This window comes from Sprattus sprattus (genome assembly GCF_963457725.1).
Source record: "Sprattus sprattus genome assembly, chromosome: 11".
Lineage (NCBI taxonomy): Eukaryota > Metazoa > Chordata > Actinopteri > Clupeiformes > Clupeidae > Sprattus > Sprattus sprattus.
Genome location: NC_137909.1, coordinates 2,361,437 through 2,376,474, shown reverse-complemented (window position 1 = coordinate 2,376,474; position 15,038 = coordinate 2,361,437). Strand labels below are relative to the sequence as shown.

Genomic DNA, 15,038 nt, shown 5'->3' with positions numbered 1-15,038 from the left:
AGCACAAGTCTCTCGCAAACGAGGTTTCAGTGCTACTAGGAAAAGGTGCGGTAACACTCGTGCCCTCAGATCATATAGGACAAGGGTTTTACTCAACCTATTTCCTTATTCCGAAGAAGGATGGGGGTATACGCCCCATCCTCAGTCTAAGAGAGTTCAACCGGTACCTGCAGCGCCTTCCATTCAGGATGCTACGCCTGTCCACCGTGCTCACCTTTGTCAATCAGGGGGATTGGTTCACCACAATCGATCTGCGGGATGCGTATTTTCACATCCCAATCCACAAGAGTCACAGGAAATACCTTCGCTTTTATTTTTATGTGCTGAGAGAGTGTTTGGGCCATCTCTTGGGCCGAACTCAGATATCTGTGAGACATGGTCGGAGGCTGCTTGGCCTGGGCTTGCTCCATATGAGGCCGCTGCAGCATTGGTTTTGGAGGAACAAGGTGACTCCCTACGAGAGTGGCCGACGCCTGTTACAACGGGATGCAGAGTGCATCCCCAGCGTAAGCTGGTGGATATCGGTGATATCCAGGCAGGAAGGGGTGTCCCTTGGTCAGCACAGCACAAGGGAAACCATAACAACAGATGCTTCAATGACGGGCTGGGGAGCCTTGTGGCAGGGTCGTCCAGTCCGGGGCATTTGGGAGCAGTAATGGCAGGGGGCTCACGTAAACACGCTGGAGCTAGAGGCTGTACACCGAGCCTTAGTCTACTCCAGGCCAACCCTGCGGAGCAGGAATATTATGATACGATCAGACAGCTCCACAGTGGTATCCTACCTCAATCACAAGGGCGGGACACGCTCTATGTCCTTGCACAAGAGAACCCACGAGCTTCTTCAGTGGGTTCATGCAAAGGGTTTCTCTGTACGGGCAGTATATCTGCCAGGGGAAGACAATGTGGCAGCCGATCTTCTGTCCAGGGGGGGTCCGAAGCCCGGCGAATGGCGACTGCACCAGCACATAGTGCAAGCCATCTGGGAGGCCTACGGACGGGCCCAAGTAGACCTGTTTGTCTCCAGGGACACCACTCACTGCGAACTGTGGTACTCAATCCAGGGTCCCAGGGGAACGCTGGGGGTGGATGCACTGGCAGATGCACCTCAGGGCCTTCTCTATGCCTTCCCTCCCTTTCCTCTACTTCCAGCAGTACTGGCCAAAGTACAGAGACTTCGGGCCAGGGTGCTGCTGGTAGCTCCGGATTGGCCACACCAGCCGTGGATGCCGAATCTGGTGTCGCTGCTTGCGGGGTCCCCGTGGAGGCTTCCACTCAGACCGGACATGTTGACACAGGCTCGGGGGCAGCTTTGCCATCCGAACCCAGGTCTGTACAAGCTGCATGTTTGGCCCCTGGACGGGAACATCGAGACAGGTTAGGCCAGGCAATATTGTCAACATTGCAGGTGGCCAGAGCACCCTCCACTAGAGCACTTTATGCTGGTCGATGAGAAAGGTTTGCACGCTGGTGTCGTCTCAGGTCGAAAGAACCAAATTCGTGTGGCATCTCTGAGGTTCTGGCTTTCCTCCAGTCTCTCCTAGAGGAGGGCCTAAAGGAGTCAACCTTGAGAGGATATGTGGCGGCAATATCTGACCGTCACAACCTTGTAGGGGGGCTGTCAGTTGGGTCTCAGACTCTCGTCGTGCGGTTCCTTAAAGGGGCCCGAAGGCTGGGCCCATCTCAGCTTCGGTTGGTTCCTGCGTGGGATCTGCGGGTTGTGTTGGAGGCGCTTTCAGAGTCTCCTTTTGAGCCATTGGCCAACATAGAGTTGGAGTTCCTCACGTGGAAGACCGTTTTTCTGCTGGCCATCACGTCAGCGAGGCGTGTAAGTGAGTTGCAGGCATTGTCTGTACATCCCTCATGCCTTAGGCTGGGGGAGTCAGGTTCGGCTATCTCCCTCTTGCCGAATCCGGCTTTCCTGCCCAAGGTCCTTCCAAGATCCTTTGTGTCAAGGCCACTCGTCGTGGACCCCTTCCACGCACCTCCACATGAGTCTGCGGAGAGTACTAGGTTGCACCTTATATGCCCTGTTCGTGCATTGAGATCATACATTGACTGTACCCGGTCAGTTAGGCAAACGGATCAACTGTTTGTGTGTTATGGGGGGTCGACGCGTGGCCAGGCAGTTTCCAAACAGCGGCTGGCCCACTGGCTGGTGAAGGCTATCGAGTTGGCCTATGAAAAAAGGGGGGTCCCGCCACCTACTGGGGTGGTGGCCCACTCTACTCGTGGTATGGCTGCTTCTTGAGCACTGTTCAGAGGGGCCTCACTGGAAGATGTGTGTGCGGCAGCAGGCTGGGCCTCTGCTCTGACCTTTTCGCGATTCTATCGCCTTAACGTGGCTTCAACAGTGGCTGCCACTGTCTTACAGGCAGGGGGACAGCACTGACACAGGAGCACTTTTCATTTCCCTTCAGGGTGTAACGACGCCTGGTAACCTTGTTTATTGCTTATCATTTGGTGTCAATAAAGGAATTTGATTATTGAATATCTGTGTCCTTTGGTTATTATCCCCCATTACGTTTTTTCCCCTCATGACTTAATGTGGTATACTGTTGACCCACTGTGGCGTGTTGACCAATATGAAATAGAACGAAGGGTTATGTAGATAACCCAGGTTCTATGAATGAAGGTCAACACGCCACACAGCGTGGTCATTCGGGGAAGAGCTGACGCTAGTCGGCAAAAAGAGGAAGTGGCGGCGCAGACACACCTTTAAATATAGGGACTAATTGCGCCCACGTAGCGGGGATAAGTTGATTTGTAATTCCGTCTCCTAACAGCTCACCCTCGCGGGAGGAAGACCCACTGTGGCGTGTTGACCTTCATTCATAGAACCTGGGTTATCTACATAACCCTTCGTTTCTGAGAATCCCTCTTATATACAAAATGAATACTATGTTCAATTATATTATGTTCCGACTTCACATCAAACATGGCTTGATCCAAATTCATACGTGGTTCAGGCATCGGTGAAACGAGTGTCAATATGACTGCATCTGATTGGTTAATGATGTTCTTACGCCAGTATTACATTGTGTTATTGGTTTGGCTGATCTAGTAGGCAAATGGGTTTGCAAACCTTAAAACTATGGTTTGGACAAATTGTGCAGAAAATGTTGCGGGCAACAACTGGAATCATTAGAAATAACATAATCATCCCAACTTTAGAAATCCACGTCATCCTAAATTAAATTACAAAACAGATACAGGGCTTCGGCCCACCACCTTTGATATTGAAATGCTTTTTTGCGGCAAATTGATGTACATGATTCATTTAGATTAATTAATCACAAACCAAGCATTTTTAAATCACCTTATTGCCCTAATTGTAATGACAAATGATACATAACTGAATAAACAAATAAATAAACGATATGGTTCAACTTTTATGCATGGAACTAAACATCATATAAAAGTGCATATGCTATTCAAATATATGAAATTGAGATTCAAACTCTATGACATTTCTAGCTCCTGAAAGATAAGGATTACTCCGTCCATGAGCCAGACAGACACACGAGCCATAGCTGGCTCCCATTTCATTTCCTGATAACTGTTTGCTCACCTGCCAATAGTAGCAGCAGCATCTGCAGTGAGGATGGAGAGACTTCCTATCTGTAATGTGGGAGAACGGACCACTGTGACACGCACACAGGGGGGCCACGCCTCTGGAGCCTCAGGAGCCACTACACACATATAGAAAGTAGTATTAACCAGAGCTCATTCAGAGCACAAACACAAAAGGACATAAGACACAGACGTGTCAAAGGAGGCACAACCACACATGAACCATTAGGAGGGTTCAGACAAGAATTACAACCTCTTTTTAACTGAGAGCTCAGGCTCCAGCTTAGGGGTGGAAACAGGCTTGAAATGGCCCTAGCTTGACATTAGTAATAAGCAATGTTCCCTCTAAGCTGCGCCCGCGCAGGCCAGTCGAAGAGGCCGCGCAATAGATTTTGCAGACAGCGCACATTTTTCAGACCGCATAAACGATTTTTTTTTTTGGGTTTAAAAATCTGAGCATCAAAGGGTATATAGGCTAGGTGATAAACATTTTAAATACTGACATGTCTGACAACCAAGCCAGATGTGCGCTAGAATGTTTACATACAAAATTTCCTTTAGCTCTCTTGCCGGGCTCTGCTCCAGCAAATACGAACGTAAATGGCGCAAGACTAAATCACAGGTTGACCTCATGAACTATAAGAGTAATTTGCTTATGTACAACTGTGAAATAAAAAAAGCTCGACGACAATACATCTCTCAGATTATATCAGATAGTTCAAATAATTCTAAAGTCCTGTTGAATACCATTGACAGACTAATCAATCCGCCGCGTTTGATACCCTATGAGCTCCACACTGAAGAGAAGTGCAATCAGTTTGCTACATTTTTCAGTGAAAAAATTTAAACTATCAGGAGCAGTATCACTTCATCTTTAACTAATGGCTTCAATCCTCAATCTCTTACCCCACCTCTGCCCGATAATATGGTTACTTTCCACAATTTTACTCTGATCCATCTGTGAGTTGGAAGAAGTTGTCCAAAAATTAGGTTCAGCTACTTGCCCCATCGACCCTGTACCTACTAAACTGTTCAAACAAGTCTTCAGCTGCATCGCAGCTGACATACTTAATTTTGTCAATACCTCCCTGCTATCTGGAACATTCCCTGGTTGCCTCAAACATGCCATTGTTACACCATTACTAAAAAAACCTACGCTCGACCCCTTGGCTTTTGAGAGTTATAGGCCTATCTCTAACTTGCCTTTCTTAGGCAAAATTCTAGAGAAGGTTGTTTATAGGCAACTTTGCACCTTTCTGTCTCAAAATTCCATATTTGATGCCTTTCAATCTGGGTTTAGGGTAAAACATAGCACAGAGACTGCTCTAGTCAGAGATGTAAATGACCTTCGAATTGCGACTGACAATCAAAAAATATCGATTCTCGTTCTCCTCGATTTAAGCGCTGCATTTGATACAATTGATCATGCTATTCTTCTTCAACGTCTTCAGCACTCAGTCGGCCTCCAGGGTACAGCTCTTGATTGGATCTCATCCTATTTAAACTGGATATCCTTTTCTGTTTCTATTAATAGCCTGTCTTCTGATGTAAGGCCCATCTTATATGGGGTTCCTCAGGGGTCAATTCTTGGTCCTTTGCTTTTTAATTTGTACATGTTACCACTTAGATCTATCATTCGGCAACACAACATCTCCTACCATTCATATGCTGATGATACCCAAGTTTACTTATCCATCTCCTCTGATGACCCCAGTCCGGTAAATGACCTCACTCGTTGTATCTCCGACATTAAAAGTTGGATGGCCCAAAATTTTCTACGGCTAAATGATGCCAAGACAGCGATTCTGGTTGTAGGCCCAAAGGCCCTGAGAAATCACTTTCAACCAATTTTAACCTCCCTCTGGGCAAAACCATGTGAGAATGTAAAAAATGTAGGAGTGACTCTTGATGCAGATCTTAAGTTTCAAAAGCATATATCTAACATTACTAAGACAGCCTTTTACCACCTTAGAAATATTTCTAAAGTCTGTGGCTTCCTGTCTTTACAGGATTCTGACAAATTTGTTCATGCATTCATCTCAAGTCGGTTAGATTACTGCAACGCACTCTATGCTGGTCTAACAAAACAGATGTTAAATAAACTTCAACTTATCCAAAATGCAGCTGCTAGAATAGTCACTAGAACTTCAAAATTCAATCATATCACCCCTGTTCTTAAATCACTTCACTGGCTCCCTGTACAACAAAGAATTGAGTTTAAAATACTCCTTCTTGTGTATAAATCACTAAACGGTCTTATCCCACCCTATATTTCCGATCTGATTTCTCTTTATGATCCATCGCGTTGCCTAAGATCCTCCGATAAATGTCTTCTCACGACCCCAAGAATAAACACCAATGCTGCACACAGTGCCTTTAGCTACTGTGCCCCAACCCTCTGGAATAGCCTACCTTTGGAGTTAAGGTCATCTAACTCAGTGCTCTCTTTCAAAAAAACTTTTTTATTTTCTAAAGTTTGTAAGCACTTGGATGCCCGCTTCCCTGAGCTGAGCTGCCTTTGAGCCGGACACGTTGGATCGCGCAGTTAGTACATTTGATCATGGGCTGAATGACGTGACCAATCTGGCGAAAAAGTTCGAAGCGCTTCTGGAGGAAGCATAATATGCGGTCCCGTGATGCATTTGTCAACAACAAATTCAAGTTTATGGTTATTGAAAAAAGGTGGTCGCTGAAAAGTGAGCATTTTCCAGATCTGGTACAACTTCTTGACATTTGTGGCACATTTCAAGCATCTAGCGCCGACTGTGAACGCGGTTTCAGTCTAATGAATGCCACTAAGACAAAATCGTGAGGCGAGAAGATTTGAGGTAGAAATTTCCAATATTTTCAATTAGACCTATAAGGCCCCATTCAAAGTGATCTTGATAACTGCAACAACATTTTGACAAATGTTTAGTCAGAAAGGTGTGTAATCCATAGGCCTGCAGACAAGATGAGCCACACAGCCAGATAGGCCTAGCTCCAAGCTCCCTCAATGTAATTCAAATGACATTTTTTGTAGCTTAGTTTGTTGCAAACCACTCCAGTTATTAAATAATTTATGAAGGCTACCTTTAGGAAAAAATACACCATAATTACTATATGTATTGTTAAGCACTGCATTAGCATTTTTCTTTCAATGAAGTTCTGCTTAAATGTTGTACCTGCTGAGAAATGACTAAACACCTTGGATACTTTTATTTTGTATACATAAATATATATCATTATCATTCATAACCAGTGAACCAGTCATAAACCCTAAACCTTATTTATTTTACACCATCATTAAAATGTTCCAAAGTCCAGCCATTATAAAGGATATTGAATTAATATCAACCTTGAAGACATATTCATGCATTTGCTGTCATCTCTTTGGAAACCTATGGCTAAAACAGGCTCGTGGTCATTTTCGTCAGGTTGCGTGGTTTACGAATTGCTCACAGTGCTGAAATGTGCGCTCAGAATAAATAAGATTTGCTCAGTGCTGAAAAAAACCAAGGGAACATTTGTAATAAGTAACATTTCTGATATTATATTCTGGGATATGTCACTTTCAGGAGAGCCCATTTCTGCTTTAGTTATTCAGCAAATAAATATCAGGACTATTAGGAAAACTGCTGATTCTGTAGAAGTATGAAAATGTACAGGAACAAATGACCACCGCCTCTCAGAATTAATTCTTAACTCTACAGTACATATTCTATAATTAAGCAATATAGTACGAGTGGGAGTGGGGTAGGGAAGGGATATTCCCACGGGTTGTGTTCGGCCGTAGCCACCGAGGCCGGAGGCCGAGTGGCGTAGGCAACAACACCCCTGGGAATATCCCTTACCTGCCCCACTCGCACGAGTACTATATTGCTTAATTATAGATTTCAACAATTCTATAGTCAACCAATTAACATTTCAACACGAAGCTATTGATTTAAAAAAATTGTATTTCGCCATTGTTTCTCCGCAACAAAAAATAGTTCCATTGTCAACTTCTTGGGTTGGAATTATAAGAACTTTGAATTAACGGTTATCATCAACGCACTATAGAATGTTTCATCGCGGAGTGATTTATTATTAGCTGTGAAAAGTCCGAGTTGGGTTGTTCTGGGATAATCCAACGCATGGAACGTCTCTCGTCCAATCAGAAACAGCTAAATAACGCGATAGAACCCAATTGTTTTATAACATAGAACTACAAACCCCAGAAAGACTAGTTTATTTCCCATGCAGTGGAGTTATTGTAGGCTTTTTATTGTAGGTTTGTTTTTTTTGGACTAAAATGTATTGCCATTATGACCAACAATGTATCAATATCAATGCAAATAATATAATAAACAGCCAGGCGGTGGAGCAGAGGAGAAAACATACAATGCCATGCCAAAGGTCTGTGAAGTTATTACTGATGACAAACATTTACCAGACGCTATCATCCAACACGACCATGCTATCTGAAGACGTGTGGATGCAGGCTCGTGTGGATGCATGTGGTGCTATGCTCAATGTAGAGTTAGTCAAACATATTATATTTTTGAAATATTTTATGTGGCATGTTCTGAACATAACTTGAATTCTTACTGCAGCAGAGCTGTGGGATCATACTCACCTTCCTCAGTATTGGGACTATTAGGGGTGTCAGAGGAGGAGGAGGAGGATGAAGAAGTTGACTTCTGTCCCTCCGACTCTGTGATCTCTCCCTCCTCAAGCTCACTATCTGTGCTGTGCTCTCTCTTGCTCCTCTGTTTATCTTCATGGCGCTGAGAGCTGTGCTTCTTTCTTTTTGCCTTCAGGGTCTTTTTATGCCTCCTTTTTGAAGTGTCCGAATGTGTGTCATCCTTCTCTCTTTTCTTCTTCTTTGCTTTCTTCTCCTTAACAGAGCGCTGGTGGCTTCGATTATGGCAGCTTTTCTTTGATTTCTTTGCTTTTTCTTCATGTTCTGTGCTGCAAGATTTTCTGCATTTTCCCGTCATAGATTTCTTCCTCTTCTGGCATTCTATCTCAGGTCCATTTTTACCACTCCTCAGTCCTTCGCCTGTCCTGTCCTGTTAGAAGACAAAAACAAAACTGTTAAAAAAAGGACTTTCCAAACGACCCCTTGTGGGCTCTCTTTCCACAAGAAATAATGATTTACTTTAATATGACCTTTTGTTTCATAGAAATTGTATACATCCAATGCTTAGACTGCTTATGCTTTGGGTATTTATATGAATAACATTGATTCAGCAGCTAAATATAACATCTAATGCATATTATTATCTGGGTATCTAGAACCCAAAGTGGTCTGTTTATGTGTTTTAGCTTATTTGCTTGCTTAATTGCTTATTTGCTTATGCAGGGTATACACAGCAATCCTTAAGTTAAATAAAATACCTTTTAATACCTTTTTTACTACCTTCTGATTTTTTTTTTAAAACCATCATGACACTGAGTTGCAAGTGTTAATCAGCGTCCTTTCTAACGTTTACGCAGATTTTGACATATATAACACTATACACATCATAATAGATTTAGAGACTCACTGATATTGACCACATACTGCACACATGTATTTCATTTTGTGAATAAAAATAAAACAAACTACATAAAATGTGCAATGGAGAGATAGTTCCAGCACTGCGTGAACTGTTGATGCATTATAAACTGGCATCTGCTATATGAATTTTTGCTGATATCACTTCACAAACTGGCATCCACTACGTGAACTGGTGAACTGCTATAATTGGATTTTAACATAAACCTCTGCTATAGGCCTAATATGAACTCATGAGCAAAATATTCTTATGGCAAATGTCTTAATGGAATGGCCTTTCCCTCAATAGTTTAGTCCATTTTTAACCTGTTCCTCTTTTTTCTCTTTGTATCTCCTTCTGAGTGTATTGGATTTAGTGATTAGCTGGGCCATCTTTGACCCGGCCTTCCCCTCCACCTCCTCTGCCAACTTGCGTTGCTGTACACGTGAATGACTTGGCGTCAGAGTTGGGAAAAATGTCTTTAAACAGCTCCGAAATTCCTTCGTTGGAGTTCAATGAGTGGTGTTTAACTGCAGTGTTTAAACACCACAGAGCCTCTGCACGCAGTGTTGGTGTGGCGCCCATAGTCACCCGGAGGTCAGATGTAGTTGCTGGAGCCGTAGCGTTGACTTGTACCATGGCACTAGTTTTCGTTGGTGGTGGTGCAGCAGCACAGACAGTTGAGAGTGGTAAAATGAACTGCTCTTGCCGACCGCACATTCCATTTTTGTGTTTAGTGGATTGCATATGCGACCGAAGTATATTTAAGCAATAAGGTTCGAGAGGCAGTACTGTATCGTCAATAATGTACTTGTTCGAGGGAGTTGTTAGGCCCGACGCGCAGCGGAGGGCCGGCAAACCCTCGAACAAGTACATTAAAATATATATCATTATCATTCATAACCAGTGAACCAGTCATAAACCCTAAACCTTATTTATTTTCAACCAAAGATCCTTTAAGTTCAACTAAACTGGCTGGTAAAACACCATCATTAAAATGTTCCAAAGTCCAGCCATTATAAAGGATATTGAATTAATATCAACCTTGAAGACATATTCATGCATTTGCTGTCATCTCTTTGGAAACCTATGGCTAAAACAGGCTCGTGGTCATTTTCGTCAGGTTGCGTGGTTTACGAATTACAGTACTGCCTCTCGAACCTTATTGCTTAAATATACCCTCGAGTACCTTATTGCTTTTATAACACGGTTGCCAGCGACTTTATAAATATTAAGTACAATTAAAGTAAACAGTAAGCTGCCTTTCAGCACAAAAAAAGTTGAAGACACCACACGTTGTGTATCGCATTTCAGTAGCCAAGAGAAAATAGTCCACCTTTGTGTGGCTGTTGCTATGCAACAGACAAATAGCATTGGGAACTTCACGTCTGTTAGCCTAGCACAAAAGCTACGTGTGTTTCAATGGGTTTTTGGTCTAAGCGTTTGCAGTCACCTACAAATAATATTCGAGACTTTCAGTAAAGACTTACAATACTCTGCAACATTCGTGTAGCACAGAAACAACTAACCGAGTCAATTTAGACATATAAAAAGTCGTGTAGATAGCTTAATTCACATGAAACATTCCCCACTACATAGCCACAACAGGCCGCCATCTTGGTTAGATATTTTTTTTGGAGTGCGCACTGATATTGAACGCTCAGGTAGATGAAAACAGGTCGTACAGTTACTATATCGTTGAATATAGCACACCCCGGAACTCACTCTCAGAATCTACCCGTGTTATAATTCCATCTACCCGTGTTATAATAAAGCAATATAGCAGAGTGGGAGTGGGGTAGGTAAGGGATAATCCCACAGGTGGTATTCGGCCGTAGCCACCGAGGAAGGTTTTCTTACATATTCACAGGGTGGTCTGTCCCTCCCAACAGAACTACATACTGTATAGCCTGAGCTACTATTGCCAATCGGTCCTTATACCATTTAAAAAATGCCAAAACTAGTTGTCTATAAAAAATGGCAAATTGCTGCACACTGTTGCTTGAAGGGCCTTCTCATTGAACATTGATAGATATTTGATATTGTAGAACAGTGATTTGATCTTGTATATCTTTATTGCTCATCTTGATATTTAAAAGTTATTTTTGCTGCTCCATTGACATACATTTACTATGATAGAAATTATATTTTACCTTTTGTAATTTGATTGCTCCTCTTAATATTGAAGAGTATTGTCATTGATAGAAATGTAGTAATTAATAATCATCAATAATCATTCAAATTACTGTCTCAGGTTTCTCAAAATGAAATTAAAATGCTTTTGCACCTATCAGCGCACTCAGCACGTGTGAATTACCCCATCTTCATGTACAAGAGCACCAATAGTGTTCTTTTTGCTTCTGGTCTTCTTGTCCGCAGTCCTCTGGTCATGAGGCTCATGGTCCGTTTGTGTGCTGAGCAGTTCTATCTTGGAATGGAACTGATATTTTCCACTGTCTGCATCATAGTAGTAGTATATCCCTGTGTTGGAATCGTAGTACAGTTGATTTGCCTAGAAAGACATGTTATATATATTAGCACATGGAAATCAAAGAGCAAAAAACTGTGACCCTCGGACCCTCACACACTTTTTCAGGAATTGTTTGCCTGGTTGTATTAAACAAAAACAGTCTAAATAAACAGTTTAGCTGATATTTTTCGAATACTGCAAAAAGGTATCTTTCTCCATCTTTTTCTTTTCACAACCACTAAAAACTGCCTCCTATGGTGCGATAACAAGTAACCATATTTCCCGTTCAATGCATTGGAATACATCAGTGCATCAATATGGAAACTGTATACATTTTAAAACTACCAAACGTGTGTTGAGATCTTCATGTGTTGTTTCAGTAACTTTGGATAGCAGTCCGACAACTACTTTAGTGTGCCTGTGTCACTCACGCGTGACACTCAAGGAATGTTGCCTATAACCAGGAAATGTACTTTTGAAATGTTATAGGCTAGCGATTACTAGTTACCCTGTTCAAAATGTAATACGAAATGTATTATGTGTTATGGTTTAAAATCTTTAATTGTATGGACACATTTTTTAATAATATGTGAGCAATGCACCACATAAAAATAAGGTTTGAAAAATGATTCAAGGACTAAGACTAACCGAATCGTAGAAGAAGCCAGTGCTGTGATCGTAGTACATGCCAGAGTTCTCATCAAACACATATCCTGTATGAAATAGGGCCTCTTCAGCAGTGGCACGCAGCATGTCAGCAATCGAGCCGCTATCACCTGTCTGCACACACAGAAACGGTGACCCTTTTTCATCTCTTCAACTCAATTAGATCATAATCCATTCACAGGCACATATTATATTCTAGCAATGAGAACAAAGAAAGAAATATGACCAGTTTAACACATTCAGTGAGTGATACACTAAACACTTGTTTAAAAGTTTGGAATCACTGACCAATTTTCTTGTTTCTGAAAGAAAAACTAAACATTTGAAAATGACATTTAACTGAATTTGAATTGCAGAAACAGAAACTTTAACCACAGAAAGTCAATTATTTGCAGTTATTTAGGTAAATAGACACAGGTCCATCTCTAGTCCTTCCATCCTTTCTATGTCTAATAGCATTATGAGCTTATCAGGTGGCGAAAAAAGTTTACTTTGACCCAGATGCTGGCCCCATGGGATTACATTGTATAGCCGCTTTAAGGTTGCTGGTTATTGTGTTCCACCTCAGCACTAGACCGATTTGGATCGTTAATTGTCCTTAACGACCCAAAAAGATCTAAAAATAGGGCCAAGTTTGAAAAATTCTTACGCTTCCCTTTAAAGGCTGAATCCACGTCTAGGATCGATTTTTTTAATGCTTATAGGTTTGAGCATGCGTGAGATTATTATGAAAGTTTTATGAGCATGAGTCAGCATAAGATTGGAGTGCAGGTGATCATTAGAAATAAGAAATAGAAATAACATCAACAAGAAGTACTATGCATGTCAAAATTTCCCAAATAAGGATCGTTGTAGAAGTTACTAATATATTTGTCTTCACAAGGGATTCAAACAAATCTAGGGAAGTGTAAAATCTACGAGTCAAATCTACTTTTTTCTTAATTTCCTCTAGTAGCTTAGCCTCAATACAATTATTCTGAATTATGGTCGACCCAGGGTTCCCAAGCTTTTTTATCTTAAGACCCACATTGTTTGATGCCATAACACGTACATATTTATAATCTACTGATAACTCACCTGTCACCACCACATGAGACACACACATGGAAACTGACACACATACATACATAGTCAGTGGCGCTTTTAGCCTGAGATTTCTGGTGGGGCAATTTTGTATGACGTCATGTCATCGTCATAATAATAAAGGTAGCTGATTATTATAAGCAGTAGCCCTATATAGACCAGTAAGATACACTATGGGCTACATTTTGAGTGCCAGCAGGGAGCAGAAATCCTATTTCAAATACATTTCACATGCTTTAGCGCTCAGCGCGACACAAAGATGTTGCCTATAATATAGCATTAAAATAAAAATTGCAACAAATTCAAAAGATTAGACAGACACATAGCTCAAATAACTTGCATAATTTATTAAGCTTGTGGCACACATGTGGCATTCAATATTAAGCAAAAGGCACAACTGAAACAGGTAACAGCAACAAAACATGCTGCTAAACGAACAAAACTTTTCCATCAGCTCCAAAACAAAAAGAAGGTTTGACTCACAGAATCGTAGTGCCCTTCTCAAAGTTCGCACTTCCCACAGAGCTTTATGCACAATATCAGCCTCCCCAGTACATTCGATTCTCCTCCGTCTGTTTGTTGTGTTAAAAAATGTTCAGGTGATATGCACTATCTAGCTGTGCCATGATGTTGACCTGCCCCAATTTCATATGAATTGATATGGGTTTTTCAGCTTCCTGCCAGATGATCCAGGGTACTGTTCGGCGACGCTCGCTAAGCGGTTTAGCGAGCTAATTTCCAGGCTAAAAAAAGACAACACCACTTTAGCGAGTTCGCGGAAGAAACTTTTTATCGATCACCATGGTAATGAATCGCTTAGCACTAACCTGCTCCAGGGCAGGCTAACCAAAGTTTAGCTGGCTAAACTTGCCACACCCACGCCAAAAGGAGGGATCCCATTGACAAGGAGTCATATTGTAGTTTGATTAGCGTAGGAAAAGTTCTTTGCGATCGCCAAGAAGATCCATTTTTCCATCATGATGAGTTCTTGTATGAGCGCTACCGATCCACCCGACAAGGAATAATTCATTTAGAAGACCTTCTCGAGTCATTTATTGCATTAAGTTTAGTTTTGCAAACGTGTCTAGTTTTTGTGCAGTGGTGGATGGTGGATGTGGATGGTAAGGTGGTTGCATGATAAGAAGAGAGAAAGAAACGCAATTTATTTGCATTGCTTCAATTTATTGAATTTCTTATTAATACATTTTCATTTAGTCATTTAGCAGACGGTTTTATTCAAAGCGATTTAAAACTACAATTCTTACGAAGGTGAAGGGGATCGAACCGGCGATTAACTGCATGCAAGCCCTACGCTCTGCCCGCTGCACCAAAGTCACATGTTCGGGCCAAGAAAAGATATCACTACTTAGACAGCCTATGGACAGTTTCTTTAATGCTGTTGCAGTCGCGACAGTGATGAATTTTGACATGATTATAGTCTTGAATTCTTCATAACGCGTTCATGGTCATATCCCGCCTTAGCAGAGAAAAAAATGAGTCTTTTTCTTTGAGTTTAGACTAAAATGCCGTTCAAAAAATCCTAGTTTTGGTTATCGACCTTTCATGCCTTTTAAAGCAGGACGTGCACGCGCAATTTAGCTGATGATTTTAGCCTGGGATAAATTAACGATTAAAATAAATTAGCGCCCGTCGCCAGACGGGCTTGGCCTGTTCTCAATTAGCGAGCTAGTTAATCTCCAGTTGCGAGCTGAATTAATTATCTTAGCTTCAGTTGTACGCCGAACAGG

The 15,038-nt window shown here is 41.9% G+C and overlaps 1 protein-coding gene across 1 annotated transcript in view; it reads right to left on the bottom strand.

The window, feature by feature from the left end:
* The window catches only part of aggf1 (angiogenic factor with G patch and FHA domains 1), an 89,902-nt gene that overhangs the window by 37,072 nt on the left and 37,792 nt on the right, over positions 1-15,038 (bottom strand). The window contains exons 5-8 of the mRNA XM_080847137.1: positions 12,190-12,321; positions 11,389-11,583; positions 8,168-8,603; positions 3,569-3,689 (exon numbers count right to left, since the gene is read on the bottom strand). Of these exons, the coding sequence (XP_080703263.1) occupies positions 3,569-3,689; positions 8,168-8,603; positions 11,389-11,583; positions 12,190-12,321 (884 nt within the window). The remainder of the gene's footprint in view (positions 1-3,568; positions 3,690-8,167; positions 8,604-11,388; positions 11,584-12,189; positions 12,322-15,038) is intronic.